At 46.3% G+C, this 15,999-nt stretch overlaps 1 protein-coding gene across 2 annotated transcripts in view; it reads right to left on the reverse strand.

Annotated features, from left to right (window-relative positions):
* The window catches only part of camk2g2 (calcium/calmodulin-dependent protein kinase (CaM kinase) II gamma 2), a 52,640-nt gene that overhangs the window by 11,185 nt on the left and 25,456 nt on the right, over window positions 1–15,999 (reverse strand). Inside the window, exons 4-14 of one of the 2 annotated variants that reach the window (XM_030773025.1) lie at window positions 14,391–14,445; window positions 13,542–13,607; window positions 11,396–11,468; window positions 9,080–9,182; window positions 8,271–8,354; window positions 8,089–8,183; window positions 6,562–6,684; window positions 6,339–6,422; window positions 6,193–6,235; window positions 5,380–5,439; window positions 2,615–2,655 (exon numbers count right to left, since the gene is read on the reverse strand). In XM_030773025.1, coding sequence (XP_030628885.1) covers window positions 2,615–2,655; window positions 5,380–5,439; window positions 6,193–6,235; window positions 6,339–6,422; window positions 6,562–6,684; window positions 8,089–8,183; window positions 8,271–8,354; window positions 9,080–9,182; window positions 11,396–11,468; window positions 13,542–13,607; window positions 14,391–14,445 — 827 coding nt within the window. The remainder of the gene's footprint in view (window positions 1–2,614; window positions 2,656–5,379; window positions 5,440–6,192; window positions 6,236–6,338; window positions 6,423–6,561; window positions 6,685–8,088; window positions 8,184–8,270; window positions 8,355–9,079; window positions 9,183–11,395; window positions 11,469–13,541; window positions 13,608–14,390; window positions 14,446–15,999) is intronic. The other variant, XM_030773026.1, reaches the window with a different exon arrangement.

A 15,999-nucleotide genomic window follows, 5' to 3' on the forward strand; every position in this document is an offset into this window, starting at 1 on the left:
CCAAAGACAGATAAAACCAAATATTCTTATACGTCAAGTGAAAAACAGAAACCGAAAATGTGAACGTCTACATGCGCAACTCAAAAAACAATTAAAAGGGGGAAAAAAAAGTAAGGTAAATTTAAAGAGATAAAAGTAAATTGACAAACGTCACGAGAGCCCCTCCTTTGGTTGTCAGGCCAAGCTTGCAGCCATGAGCTCTGCGGCCATCGCCATGGCGACAGAAATCACCTGACGGACGGAAGCTCTGGGAAAATGGGGTAAGTTCCTTGGAAAGAAAGACTTGCTTGTGTGTGCCTTTGGAATGGGACCCTGGGAAGGGCTCTTAAAATGCGCTCTCCCCCATAGAGCCGCAAGTAGGCAATAGCCTTTTTGTCCTGTGTCTGGCAGACCGCAGGGATTCAATACAAAAGCCATAGGTCTGCAGTAGGTTTTTTTTTTTTTCTGTTTTCCTTTGATTGTATTGGGCAGTGACCGTAGTGAGGGATGGGGAAGTGGGGGGGGGGTTTGGGTGGGGGTGAGGTCGCAGGCTCAGGAGATGGAGTGGGTGGAGGTCTCTGTGGAAGAGAGGACTTCCTGCTGCTCCATGGACAAAAAAGCTTGGCCTGGCTGTCAAAGGAAGCATTGGAATGGAATGAGCATAATGAGTACAGGAGGGTGTGTGTACCTGTGAGACACTATGTTTGTGTATGTATGTATGTGTGTGTGTGTGTGTGTGTGTGTGTGTGTGTGTGTGTGTGTGTGAGCCTGAATACAGTGGATGGTTTAAGGGACAGGGACAATCGTAATGGTGATGTTTGATGAAGCTGAGAGAGCCAATGGAATTCCAACAATGAGATTAAAAAAAAAACACACACACACAAACCCACAAACCCTCTAGCATCTCAGAAAAGAGAGAAGAGAGAGAGAGAGAGAGAGAGAGACAGACAGAGAGACAGAGAGAGCAGAAAGACATTGAGCAGATCTCACCATCAAATACACACTGGAGCTGGACTTCCTTTTCTGAACAGTGTGAAACGGAGGAGGAAAAACAGGGAAACAGGGAAACCACAGGAAAAAAAAAAAAAGAAACCAATCAAAACAGAAACAGAAAAATAGACCTGCCAGTTAGAAGATCCCACAAAGTGAGAGAGAGAGAGAGAGAGGAATGAAAAGAAAAGAACCAAAAATGTAAAAAGTAAAAAAAAAAACCCAAAAAAACCCTTATAATTACACTCTTATGTGTTTATCTTCTCAGTCGGATTCATTAAAACGTTAAATTTAGACTCACTGGAGTATTTTTTGAGTCATTTAAGACCGAGGTTCCAGCTTAATGGCGTTGTTTTTAAGAAATGTTCTCTTTTCCAGCTAGCAATCGCTGTTAAGTCCTTGTCAAACTTGACCTTTTACTGCATGCACTGAAACAAGCACAGCTGAATTGACCTGACGATCTCCAATGACTTATTAGCCGACTTAGCTTCACCCAAAAAGTCAAATGTTAAAAAAAAACAACAACAACCAAATTAAAAAAAAAAAAACCCAAGAACTGAAACGAGAAGCCCATACATGGAGAGCTAAAATAAAAGATCCATTAATTAACATTTTATCTTCTTCGGATGTTTTTGTAACGTAGGTGATTTCATCGGTAATGGTGTAAAGGTCGGCACTGACTACGAGGCTTCGGTTCCATTAATGTTCATTTTTTTTGTTTTGTTTTTTTCTCCCATGAAGAACTTCCATGAGTTACTCTGAAAGAATATGATCTCTAAAAGAATCAAAGGGTGGCTGATGTGTAGTAGGGAATGTCGAAATTCAGTAACATCAAGATTCCGAAAAGCTATAGCCAAATGTGATCTACACCTGCGACTGACCAGTTAAATCTTTACTTCTGTGGCAACCCCACCCCCAAAAAATAAGAAGACAAAAAACTTGCAAAAAAAACCCAACTTGTTTCTGCAGTTGTGAGTTCACAGGGTTAACATTTGTAGTTTTGAGGAGATCATGCACTAATGGCAATGAAAAAAAAATCAAGTTATGGGTTGTTCTTCTTTCCAACACACGGCACTGGACTGAGGTACAAACCATGCTATGAGAAGACTCCTGCTGAAAGGGCCTGATACTTGTTTATTACGACACGTTATACATTCTCTCCTCAGCTCGCCCAGAATCGCACACACACACACAGTCTGAGAATTTCGCCTGGAGGGTTTTCATGTCTTCTGTGTGTCACACACACACACACACAGTTACTTAATGAGGGGGCAGAGACTAGCACACAGCTGCGGTCCGGATGAGGTGAGCGGTGCATTTAATTTAGGTCTATATTTGACTATTTTATGTAGTGACAGTGAAAGTTTTAAACTCTCAAAGTCAAAATATGGCATAGCAAAGGAACACTCTGTTCAACAAAAGTATACTGGGGGAGAAAAGGCCCGTGACACAAACAGGGAATGTCTGACTTTATGCCAGACAAGAAGAGGAGGTGGACAGATAGGGAGAGAGATAGAGAGAGAGAGAAAGAGAGAGAGAGAGAGAGAGAGAGGGAGAGAGGGGGAGATGGTGTGTGTGTGCGTGTGTGTGTGAGAGAGAGAGAGAGAGAGAGAGAGAGGGAAAGTGTATAGAGCATGTAGCTTACCTTAACTCCATCAGACTTTTTGTTCAGTAAACTTTTGCATGCTGGAAGACAAGAGAGATGAGTCAAGATTCATGACTTCGCGTAAACATTCGGCTCAAAGATTCGCCTCACAGTCAACAATTAGCACACCCGTATTCTGAGGAGTAACAAATGAGCAGGTTCTGGGGCTCGTGAGCTCTCTCATTTTGTAGAGAAAGGATACAAGGTGCAGTGAATTGACTCGTGTCAAGAGTCATGTTTTCATCTACTGTTAGTGACAATAAAAACACATAGTCGGGGGAGGAGCCAGTCCTCTTTGGCAGTCAGGGGCGACCAATCGGGCAGTGCCACAGGGTTGCCCGGAAACGAAAGGCCTGAGTCATGCTCTCTGTCACCTTAGCTACACTCAGTGTCCTCCGCATGCTTTTTCCTTTGTTTTCAGCGCTCTGTCTGTCTGCTATACTCCTAACAACACATACTGCATACATGCTCCTACATGACACAGGACAACATATGCACTGTCTCAATGAAGAAAAAAAAAATGCTATATCCAAACATACACACACACACACACACACACACACACAGACACATGTACACAAAGACACATTAGCAGACATGTGGAATTCTTCGGTTCCCTTACCTTTAGATTGGGGGGAAAAAAAGTAGGAGGAAGAGCAAGTGGGGAACAAAAGCGAGATTAAAAAAATGATCAGTGACTTTTTACCCCAAAAAAAAAGAAAAAAGAAAAAAAGAAAAAAAAGAAAAAGCGCGCAGGCATTTTTTTTTTTTTTTGGAAAAATCTTGCATGTGCTTTTTTTTTCTTTGCGCTTTTTCATGCAATGAAGAGGCTGATGATTTGACATGCAAAATTCATAACACATGTTTTCACTGAAGACTGAAGCATAAAGGAGAAGGAGATCATTTGCCGCCTGGTATTCATACAGCTTATAAAATCTGCGCTATACTGCGCAAAGCGTCTCATTCACTCATTCCCAAAACGGACAGGTTGTGCCTCCAGCTACTGATCTGGAATCAGTTTTAACAGCAATGCTCTCAATGAGTGAGATTAGTGTGAGGTTAAATAAGGTGATTCTGAATGTAAAAATTAGGAGCCAAAAGCAAGCAGAGGTAAAGGCACCGAGCCTTGTTTTACAGCACTTTCCATATCAGACATTTTTCAGAACCATTTGAGTCTGCAGCACAGATGTTTAAAATGAATCTGATAGAAAGAGGTAAACAACAAGTTGGAATTAGCTTGCACGAGGATGTTTAAAATCGTTGAGCGCTCGTTCGGTTCGAATGACAGCGAAAACAATCAAAACAAAAAAAACAAAAGCAATATCCAAACGAGAAATGGGTCTAAAACATCTGGACTCAAATGTCTGATCTCTTCCAACCAGCAGCTCAAACTGCCAGCCGCCATCACAAACATGCCGCCTCTGCCGTGAAGGAAAGAAGATGTGAGCGGGAGAGAGGTGAAGGATTGATCTAGGCACATCCCGTTTCCCATGCAGACAGCTGGACACATGCTGGCCAGCAAGGGGATGCCTGACACACAAGGCAACTCAAAAATATATATGCAGTGATTATGAACATAACCCGGGGTCAACAGAAGATCACTCATGAGTGTAGTGCATATATCATTCCAGTGTGCTTTATCTTTGGGGAAGTATGAGAATTCTGACGGGTACACACAAATTATCGCACGCGCTCACTCGCTCTCGCACGCCTACGGACACACACACACACACTCACTCACTTACGGAGTCTCTCTCTCTCTCTGCTGACATTTGGTGTCTGCCTGAGTTACCTGTCTATCAAATCTTGAACCTGATCTGAATAATGGGAATGGATTAGGGCCATTGACAGCAGACTTAACTCAGTTAAATAATGCTTGACAGCTTTATAAAGCAGAGTCATTCTAAGAGCATAGTGGAGTGGCCTCAAGTTGACCTGGCAAGGAAGAACATGTTGACTTCGAAAACCCCTTAGAACCCTGCACCTGGGCATTGTCTTCCACTATCTCCAAAATCATATGTTTTACAATACATCACAATTCTCTTCTCAGCATCAACAGGAATGCACAATGAAATTTTTTATATTAGTTAAAACTTGTTTGCTACAGCACATGAAATCTTAAGAGAACCTGACATACCATGAAGGCAGGGTTTCCTGGTATATCTGGCTGTCATGACAACATTACATTGCCATAAAGCAAGACCCTGTGTCGTTATCACCTATGCCAACCAAGACACACAACACAACTTTCACTCATCCTCTAGGTTGGCGCGGTATGTTATGTCGAGTGCTGAGACTTGTCTGTAAAAGATTAAACTGTGTGACAGAGCATTGTATGGTAATGCTTCTCATTCTGCATCTTCTGGGTATAACGATATTCAGATGTTATATGCGCAGTCCAGGTGCAGGCAGGTTTTGGCAGAACACACATAACTTCTGTAAACCCAATGCCAATCCAATTCTTTGGGTAAAAACTGGGAGGTACTGGACAGGAATGGATAAGTGTATCTGCATAACTGGACTAAGGGGATGTGTTTATGTGTGTATCCGCGTATGTGTACGTGTGTGTGTGTGTGTGTTTGTGCGGGAGCATGGCCACTCAGAGCAGGTGCAGAACGTGCCGGTGTTTTTTGGGGTTGGGGGGGGGGGGGCGGGGTTGGGGAAGACTCCCCCAGGCCACATGCTGGCAGAGCAGGGTGTGGGATGCAGGTAGGGGCAAAGCCCCCCCCTCCGTCCCTCCTCACACTTCACCCCACCTCACGTACCTTCCTGAGCCAACGCGGCCGTACTGGTGGTGGCGGCGGGGCTGGTATGCTGCCGGCCCACTATTGGACAAAGAGGCATTCCGTTGGGTGGGGCCAGCCAGATCAGAGACACTGGCTCTCTAGATTCAGAATTACTTACCCCAGCATGTACACTCATTGGTTAAAAAAAAAACAAAAAAAAAAAAACGCAGCAAGTCACAGCTCTAGAGAAACTCTGCGACGTGAACCACGGTTTTAAAGCTAAATAACAAAAGGACCTGAGAGAATACCTCAAGTTTAAGTTCGGCGAGGCTACGGCCGAACCAAAACGCCGCTAAGTCCTGTGAAACTCAATACAAATGAAGAAAAAAAAAATTCAATCTACTGGCTTTTTTTTTTTTTTTACTGCTTTATGATTCATTGAGTTGAAATAGCTGGATTAAGTGCAGTAATATAATTGGTTTTTAATAATGGGGTAGGGAAATTCTGCCTTTTGAGTAAAACTAATGTATTTCATAGAACAACAAAAAAATTCAAACGCTCTTTTTTTCTAGCTGGTTTTCAGCGTGAATATAATAGGATATACAGCACGTACTCTTACCATTCATTTTTAAAACGTCTAGCATTTGTAATACAATACATCTATTTAATCTATGACTAACATTCATTCCTCATCCTGAACTAATGATGAATCATGCCCTTTTTTTTTTTTCTTTCTTATTTTCAGCCAATTCATCCAAAGATAATCCACTTTAGACAGACCTCTATGTTTGCTCTCATGAAAATCAACTCGTTGATGCCGATTATACATTCAAAAGGCCACGGCTCACTCACCTGAGAAGTTTCTGGACACCAGCATGGTGGTGAGAATGGCTCCCTGCAGAGGAATACAGATTAGAGGTTAGGTAAGGAGTCAGCAGTCTGCTGATTGGGTACTGCGCGTTGGTGGGCGGAGGAGGTGGCGACCAAACGAAACGCACCTTTAGTTTTCTCCTGGCGTTGAACTTGCGCAGACACTCCACGGTCTCTTGACGGTGCATCATGGACGCCACCGTGGAGCGTTGCTTTATGGGAAAGAGGCGAGGACAGCAGTTGTGAGGCAGGGCATGTTAATGATGTATTGCAAATGAGCGTTGGGGGGGTGTGAGGGTGGCTCTATGATAGTCTGGTGGGGGTTGGGGGGGGAGGTAAGGGCCTACTTACGCAGACCCACGGGTGCTTGAGTGCCTGGTCGGCTGTGATCCTCTTGGCTGGGTTAATGGTTAACATCTGATTGATTAGGTTCTTGGCCTCCGGAGTGACGGTGTCCCACTCTGGAGAGGGAAACTGAGAGAGAGAGAGAGAGAGAGAGAGACAAAGAGAGTGAAGAGAACCAAGAAACAAGAGACACAGAGACAAACTATGAGGCTGAGGAGAGATGAGATTCTCATGTTTGTCTTGTCCAAAGGTGCGCGCGCACACACACACACACACACACACGCTGACAGATTGACAGCATATGTGATGAACATGAAATGTATGTCTGCTGTGTGGCTAAGGGGGGGGGGGGCAGTCTGAGGAGGACGCGTTGGTCAGATCGGAGTTTTCCATCACACTGGCCGCCAAGCCTAATGCTATGGCTGCTTTCCATAATCACATCTCCTCCTCTACATCGCAACTCTCTATCAAACACCCCCCCTCCTCCCCCCGCCCCCCGACCGCATGTCACAGCAACAAAACACACGCTGCAAACATGTCATCCTCTCATCCAATTAAACGGAGTTTAATTGAACCGAATAGTATTCAGAAGGCAGGAATGAAACTACGTTAGGACGAATCAATCTAATCACTGCGTCGGAGGTTATAAATAGCCTGAGCTTCGATACGATTGGTCAGTATTGTTGTGTGTTGTAGAAATGCAAATGACACATCACAGTCGACAAACTGAGGTCAAAAGCATAACGCAAACTCTACAACTTCCGACGGGGGATTTTCCTATTTAATTAGCGAGATTCATTTTTTGGAAAGGCATTACTTGATAGGTGTATGATTCTTTGGCTCGTACGGTTTCATTAAGAACTTGTTGACAGACACGGTTTTAATGCTGAAGCCTCCACGAGCATTGTTAAAAAGCACAGACTCTGCACTCTGCAGTGAAATGCAGGGGAGGTCTGATTTGATAGATAATCCAGTAACACGGCTCTCCATCACAGTCAATTAAAAATGAACGAGCACGTCGATGTGGGCCCACCGCACCACGCTGATGGCTGCTGCCGCCGCCGTCGACCCCTGCGCATGGAATTAGGGCCATTGAGAGAGACTGCAAAATCTCCATCAACCTCTTTAATAGGCACACTCAGACAAGCTCGGCAAAGCTTTTTTCTGTTACCGCTTTACTGCTCTGCTTCATCAAGACTCAAGTTAATGGTCAGCGTTCTGCTAAAAGCCCCCCCGCCCCAAGTTTCCTAAACTCAACAGCACTCAGCCTACAAACATCTGCAGGCTAATTAGACAGGGCTTTTCTTAAGTACACTAAAAGATACATACACAGTCAGAAACACACATATTTATGAACTATGCGGAAAACCTTTACAAGGTTGCACGTGCATGTGCACACACACACATACACACACAGCATAATGGCTGATACCAAAGTCTGCGATGACATATATGAAACCGAAGGCAAAGGATGAGGAGGAGGTGCAGAGGAGAGCTCCATGGGGAGACCAGGAGAATCGGCGGAGTACTCACATCATAAGCGCCTGCTTTGATCTGCTGATAGAGCTTGTGCTGGTCCTCATCCCAGAAAGGAGGATAGCCCACTAAGAGGATATACAGGATTACACCTGCATAGACATACACATGCCAGGTTAGACCACTCACTGGGAAGTATTGGTGGGACAGAAAAAGTGCATCTGGATCACATGACTCACCGCAGGCCCAGATATCTACAGGTTTGCCGTAAGGATCTTTCCTCAGGACCTCAGGAGACAGATAACCAGGAGTGCCAGCAAAACCTGGGGAGAAAGAGAGTATATTTATAGGAATCAAAATGACTAGTACAGGAAGCCATCTTGGCTCATGTCTTCATAAAACGATTATTTTAGAGTTAGGATTTCTGTCTTGAATTACATGGAAACTGCTACTGTAACCTGACAAGAACATATCCAATGGCAAACTGCGTATTCGTTCTCTCTCTCGCTGGCAAAAAAAAAAAAAAGCAAAAATGGAACATGACGGCCAAAATGTAGCATTATAATTAAAACAGGCAGTCTGTTCTTTGGAGCAGATTTGATGGATCCATTTTGAACGAACTGTGAAAGCCATTGACCTCATTGTCTCCCAGCATGGGTTCAAGTGACCAGTCACATAATTCACTGGAATCAAGCCCTTTAAACGCTGTGAGTCACTAGACTCACAGTCCTGTTCCAGAGCTCCCAAAAGCCCCGTTCAAAAGAGCGGGCACTCCTCCAGTCAAAATAACCACAAAGCCTCCTTGTAGATGAGAGAGGGGAAGGACAGGTTGAAAATGAAAGAGGAGAAGAAGAAGAGAAAACGGTGTTAGGAAGCTGACGGCGTTGGGACGAGGTTTGGGGTTGATGGGTAGATCCCAGAGGCTTTGGCTGAACGAGGTAAATAAGCATCAAGAGAAGGTCTGTTCATTTTCACCGTAAACCCAAGAAAAGCCCAAGCACAGAGCCCAGAGGAACTGTTAAGACACAAGAAAGAAGAGTCATCTTACCAAACCAGGCCTGCTGGTCTCCCTGCACCTCAATGGCCAGACCAAAGTCTGCCAGTTTCACTGCTGCCCCCTTCATCTTACTGGCCAAGAGCAGATTCTCCGGCTGAAAAGGTAGATAGATAGATAGATAGATAGATAGATAGATAGATAGATAGATAGATGAACGAGAGAGAGAGAGAGAGAGAGCAAGAGAGAAAGAAAACAAAAGAGTGAAAGAGAGAGAGAGAGAGAGAGAGAGAGAGATTTAAAACTCGAATCTTCAAAATTCTCCACTGCTATTAACCAAGAAATCGAACATTCAAGTCATGACGGAAAGCAACAGGAAATCAGCCTCATGGACTTTTTCCCTCTGATCAAACCGTAATGAACCAAAAGAGGTTTTCATTACTTCAGTTATTCATGCGAGTGGCAATCATATGAAAGGTTACACGTTCAGGCCTACAGAGGTGTAGCTCGATACGCGCAATTCAAACCCGAGGCCAGTGGCGCGTACCACCCCTCATATGAGAGGAGCTCCAGCGAACGATTCTGAGGAATGCTAAGCAGGCTCTGAGTGTGAGGAGAGTGTGTGTGGGCCAGGAGGTTAGGTGTGTCAGTGCAAGTTCCCGGGCTCTATAATTCAGGCTCTGCAGGTGACAGCAGAGCTTGTTAGCATTGGCTGGAAGGGCGCGGACCCGCTCCCCCGTCACCTTCTCTGTCCCGGAGGTTCCCGCTCGGCAGGTTTCAAATGCTAACCCTGACCTAGCCGCGTTTCGTTTATGCGGCAGTGGATGCATGACACTTTTGTTAAGTTTCCTTTCCCTCCTCTGTGTGCTCAACCCCTCCCATCTCTCTCTCTCTCACACACACTCTTTCTCTCTCTCACACACACACACACACACACACACACACACACACTCTCTCTCTCTCTCTCTCTCACACACACACACACACACACATTCTCTCTCTCTCTCTCTCTCACACACACACTCTCTCGCTCTCTCTCCACTCTTCTTCTTCCTCCTCTTACTACTCATTCTCTCTCGCTTAACTAGCAACTCTCTCTCTCTCTCCCTCTCTTTCTGTCCCTCTTTCTCTCTCTTTCTCTTTCTGTCCCTCTCTCTCTCTCTCTCTTTCTGCGTGTCGCTCTCTCTCTCTGATATGTGGAGACTGGGGGGGTGATGACACCCGTGGTGATGAATTAGAGGTGGCATAATGAGTTCCCACCGCAACGCTATAGCTCTGCAGCAGCCCCCCCCCCAAACACACACACACCCCCCACCCAGCTCACGTCACACCTGTTGCCATGGCAACTGTTCCTGCCACTGGCACCAGCTCTTTCTCTCTCGCTCTCTTGTTTTTCTTTCTTTCTCCAAATTTCAACTCCTTCCTTTTTACCTTCAGCCTTTCGGCCTGCAGAGATGCCAGGCAGGCAGGCAGGCAGGCAGGCAGACAGGCAGTGAGCCCATCGCTGAGACAGGGGGATGGAAGGGGAGACGAGAAATAGGGCTGACGTGGTTACAATGAGCAAAAGACAGTCAGAGCTGGGTTACTGGGTGAGCTGGGAGCTATTCCATTCCTAACGTACAACCTCTCTCTCTCTCTCTCTCTCTCTCATCTGCTTGCTTGGTCATCCCTTTATATCCACGTCTGTCTCCCTTGCCTCCATCATTAAGTCGCTCTCCCTGAAGGACTGTCAAGACATGTTATTTTCCACAGTTTCAGCAACTCTCTTTCTCTCTCACTCTTTCGCTGTGTCTCTCTCTCTCTCTCTCTCTCGCTGTCTCTCTCTTTCACACGCAATCACACACACACACACAAACAAACACAAACACAAATACATATACAAATTTCTCCTGTCATGGCTTGGGCTTAGAGATGATGTATGTAACATTCAGAGCAGTGTGAGGCAGTAGGGGAAGGCTGTGTTGTGCCAAGGCTCAGCTGTGACCACAGCTTTAGACGACATTTCACAACATGAGAGGTTCAGAATGCATGCATGCATCCAGCAAACGTGATAAGGCTCTGGGCTCTTTTGTTTTTTTTTTTGAGGTATTTGTTTTTGGGTCGGTGCGGACAGTCCGGTCTCTGACGTCAAGAGAGAGATGAGTGAAGACCAAACGGGAGCCACTGAGAGACCGCGGCGCACGAACTCTCTTGCGACAGCTTGCCTGTTTCCAGGTGACGTTAGATGTTACGAGCACATGTATTCGTGACGTTGCAGGGGTGCCATGGGGAAGGGGGCCTGATGACGTGTCTGACAACCCCCCCCCCCCCTCCCTCACCCCACCGCACCCACCGTCGGTGGCACGTTACCATAGCGATAGGATGACTCACCTTGAGGTCTCTGTGCACAATGTCATGCTGGTGGATGTGGCTAACACTTTCCAAGATCTGATTAATGCAATGGCTGTGAAGAGAAAACAGGAGAGATGGAGAGATCATCAGCAAATCATGGGTGACATAGAAACAGCGCGCCCCCCCCCCCCCCCCCCCACCCCACCTCAAACAAAAGAAACTGTGGTCGATTTTTGTTTTAAATATAACTACGCAACATAAGCTAGTCTGGAGACCTCTGTGTGTGTGGAGGACAAAACTGTTTTTTTCTTCTTTTTTTTTTTTCCTTTTTTTCACGGATGAACTCCCTGGTTTGTTTTGCTAGTTAAAAATACTGCCAGAAATACTGTGCAAAAACAGGAATAAAGATATATTTACCATGTCACCTTCATGCCAAAGCAAATTTCCTAGTGTTGAGCTCACATCTATCGTTTCCCAACAATCTGGCCAGTCAAATACCGGTAATATTCCATGCAGATGGGCGTTTTCCACTCTTAAAACAAGTTCTTAAGGCCCAGATTAAAAAAAGGTGATTTTTTTTGGAGATGATTTGATAAAACGGTGCCAGGAGCAGCCGGTTATTTGATGTTTCCACGTAGGGTGAGGTTATACCAATACAGGCTATTGGTCAATAAATTAAGCCAAGGAATGCATATCAGAGAAAGAAACTGGCCTTAAAGACCAATAAAGGCCCCCCCCCCCCCCCCCCCCCCGCCCCCACACACACACACACACACACACACACGCGCACACACACACACACACACACACACACACGCGCGCGCACGTGCACACACACACACACACAAAAAAAAGGACAAACAGTTCAACTCTCAGATTGTGTATATGTCTGTAAAAGTGTGCACAAGATGTTTACTGCAGAGCTCTCTTCCGTTCGTGCACAGGCTGCGGCGGTATTTCTCTGTGTTGTATGATAGCGGCAAAAAGGACCACAGAGAGACAGAGAGAGAGAGAGACTGAGGGGAAGAAAAGGTTGAGGAAAGACAGAGCTAAAAAGAAGGAGGCGGGAACAGAGAAGGGGAGGGGGGCGGGGGGGTCAGAGAGACAGAAGCACTTGTGAGATACTCTCAAATGCTTTCTTTAAGAGTGATCAGGAGAAAAGTATTTCTTGTGTCCAAATTTGGCAATATCTTTGCCCTGCATTCCATTCCGTCCCATTACACAGGCACCAGGGCCCTACCCACAAAAAGCTCTCTCTCTCTTTCTTTCTTTCTTTCTTTCTGACTAACTCGAGAACTCTCTCTCCCTCGTTCGCTCCCTCTTTCTCCTTCTCACGCTCGCACACGTTTCCATTCTCCTTCTCTCTCTTTTTTAACACACGCGCAGGTTATGTACTAAATCCACCTCCGTCTCTGTCATCTCTCTGTCGTGCCATGGCCCCTTCTGACCCCGAATTACTCTTCACCTCCTCCTCCTCCTCCTCCTCTCCTCACGTACTGCTGATTTGACTTTTTTCACTCCTCTTTCGCACCTCATTATCTGTTTATTTCTCTCTCTCTCTCTCTCTCTCGCTCTCCTCTGCATGCTGTAACGCTGCCAGAGGCCAGCTCCTATCGGGTCCTCTCCTTTAAGACCCATCCATTACATACACCAGTCTGACGCTCTCCCGAGGAGACAGCGTTACTGCGGCTTTAAAAGGTGCACCGGACGACAGGCGCCGGCTCACGGCCTGCCCCCCCATCAGAGTGGGCAGATCCTTGTTTCTACCTGCGTCGACGCTGGCCTACATTCTCCCGGGCCCAAACTGGAGAACTGTCGTGTACTGTTGAGAAAAATGCATGTAAAGTATCACCCTCTCAGTCAACCGCTGTGGAGGAGGAGAGGGAGAGGGGGAGGGGCTGGGGAGCAAACGATGCTGGCCGGAGTAAATGGATTTTTGGGTTTTTGGGGGGGGGGGGGTGAGAGATGGCGGTAGGGCTATATTTGGTCTTGTTGGTAATTTAAAGAGAGATTTATTATAACCCACAAAACAGTGACTTTTCATTCATCCAGTGATTACACAACACTGTAAGAGTACATTTCCTTAGAACTTTGTGTGAGTGTGTGCGTACACGTACGCGTGCGCGCGCGCGCGTGTGTGTGTGTGTGTGTGTGTGTGCGTGTGTGTACCTAGATTTCCACCCACCTTGCATCAGCTTCACTGTAATACTCTCTGGCGACAATGTCTTCAAACAGCTCTCCACCAGTAACACTAAAGGAGGAAAAATTGCATTATTGTCAACACAGGCCGGTCTGTGGCACAAGCCTGGATCCCACAGGTCCAGAGCACAGAAGAGAGGAACTGAAAGAAGAGCAGCGGAGCACCGCTCAGACCTACAGCTATGAGAAATGGCGTGTGTGCTGGACTGGGCTGGAATAACATTAGACAAGGACAGTTATTTGGCCTGTGTGAGGAATGAAAAGAGGTGACATAGGAGTGGAGGGAGGGCCAATGGGGTTGGGGGGGGCAGTATGTGGGTGCAGATATCACAGGTCTGCCTTGCCCCATCACGGTTTGATTTAGAGACATGTGTCAGACAAATAGGCCTCTTATCATCCACATACTTAAGAGGAGCAGTCAGCACAAACGGGCTTTACAGTACATGTGTCAGCACCTCCGAATTTCTTAAAACAGAAACACACACACACACACACACAAAAAAAAAAATGAACGAGACCCAATTATGTTTTTGAGGCAAAACTTTATGGCTAAAAGATGAGCTCATCATTTTCCCGAGCTCCTCCTAGTCAGTCAACAAAATAAAACAAACATTCCTAATGAGTAATCTTAGTTTGAAATGACAGGCAGGTCGAAACGGTGGAGTTTTCGGGTTCTGAGGAAAAGGTGTGAAAGAAGACTGTGTTAAGTGTATAATATGGCTAATGAACAGCTGACAGGCTGAGAGACTGACGGCTTTGTGTGGATAAATAAAGCTTAGCTTAACGTTCAGCGAGAGAACATACAGAGGATCAGGGAGCATGTCTGAACACTCACAGGTCAAAGACGAGGTAATGAAATCCTTCTTCTGAGATACTGTCATGGAGCCGGACTGAGAGAGAGAGAGAGAGAGAGAGAGAGAGAGAGAGAGAGAGAGAGAGAAAGCATTCAAATAAAGTCAGAGAGTATATGGTATCTTGTATCTCTCTTTTCATATTTTCTGCCGTATCTGTAATATAATATAAGTACATTTGGTGCTATCTTCATTCACACCACTGAAAATACCTTGACAAAGGCAATGTCAGCTGCACTATGCAGATTATAATGGAGGGGGCTGGCGGAAGAGGGGGGGGGCAGTGAGTCATGCTAAAAAGACATAGTCATCACAGCACAGCACCTAGCTCCGTTCTGCTGTTTGTGTGTGTGTGTGTGTGTGTGTCCACCTCACGGTGGGCATTAATCTGAACGGCAGTGTGTCTGAGAGGCGGGCATGCCTGATGAGGCCAGCAGAGCAGAGCGGGCAAAGCGCAGAGCTATTATCTTCTTATCTCCACCACTGTCACAGGCTGGCCCTCAGGGACACACACTGACTGACACACACACACACACACACACAGACACACACACGGATGCACAGACAGACAGACACACACACGGACGCATAGACATACGCACATACACACACACACTTTCAAACACACACACACGGACTCACACACACGCACGCATACACCCAGACACACACAAACACACACACACGCACGCATACACCCAGACACACAGACACACAGACACACACACGCACGCACGCTGACAGGAGATCCACACTCTGCATCACAGCAGTTCCTGGAAGGAGAGGTACCAAGCGTGGGTACAGAAAACAATGTCCTGCTTGGCCCTGCTGGATTCCACGGCTGATATTCTGATCAATGCACAAATAAGAGAAACAGAACGGCTGTAAGGTCAGCTAAGGTGCTGTGAATGAATGGAATGAAGCAGTGTTTTAATAGAGGCTTATCAAGATAGAGTAATGCATGTAATATCAGTTGTTGAAGTTGCATACAGAGCAGCCTCCTTGTATCTGTAGCAATTAACCAAAGAGGAGAGTGGGAGAGAAAGAGAGAGAGAAACAGAGAGGGATAAAGAAAGGAAGAGAGAGACAAAGGAAGAAATGAGAAGATGTGAAAGTCACAGATTGGGGGGGGGGGGGGTGATGTTCGAAACTAAACGAGGTGCCATGCCGTTTGCATTCACATGCTAAGAGCTAATCTCTGGAAAAGCATGGTAATGTGAACAAGAACGCAATGCCCGCCACCCCCCCCCCCCCCCCCCCCCCCCACCTCAAAGCATCTACTTACGTTGCCATTGGCAACTGTCCCTTTGTGCAGCCTCTATGCGTGTATGTATATATTGGTGTGCGCATGTGTGTGGGTACTTGTGTGTGTGGGTATGTGTGTGTGTGTGTGTGTGTTTGTGTATTCCAGCAACCACTCTTGGTTGGATTTATAGGGTGATGAGCTAAGGGTGCCCAGCATGACAACGATGCCCCCGCTGTACAAAGCCTGCTGCCCTCCCCCGTGCCAGGCATGCCACCACAGGAACAAAGATCAGGGGCCGTAGCCGGGGGGCAGAGTGCGGCTGCTTCCTGTGCCTAGGCCAGGGACAC

The sequence above is a fragment of the Chanos chanos genome, chromosome 4 (assembly GCF_902362185.1).
Source record: "Chanos chanos chromosome 4, fChaCha1.1, whole genome shotgun sequence".
NCBI lineage: Eukaryota > Metazoa > Chordata > Actinopteri > Gonorynchiformes > Chanidae > Chanos > Chanos chanos.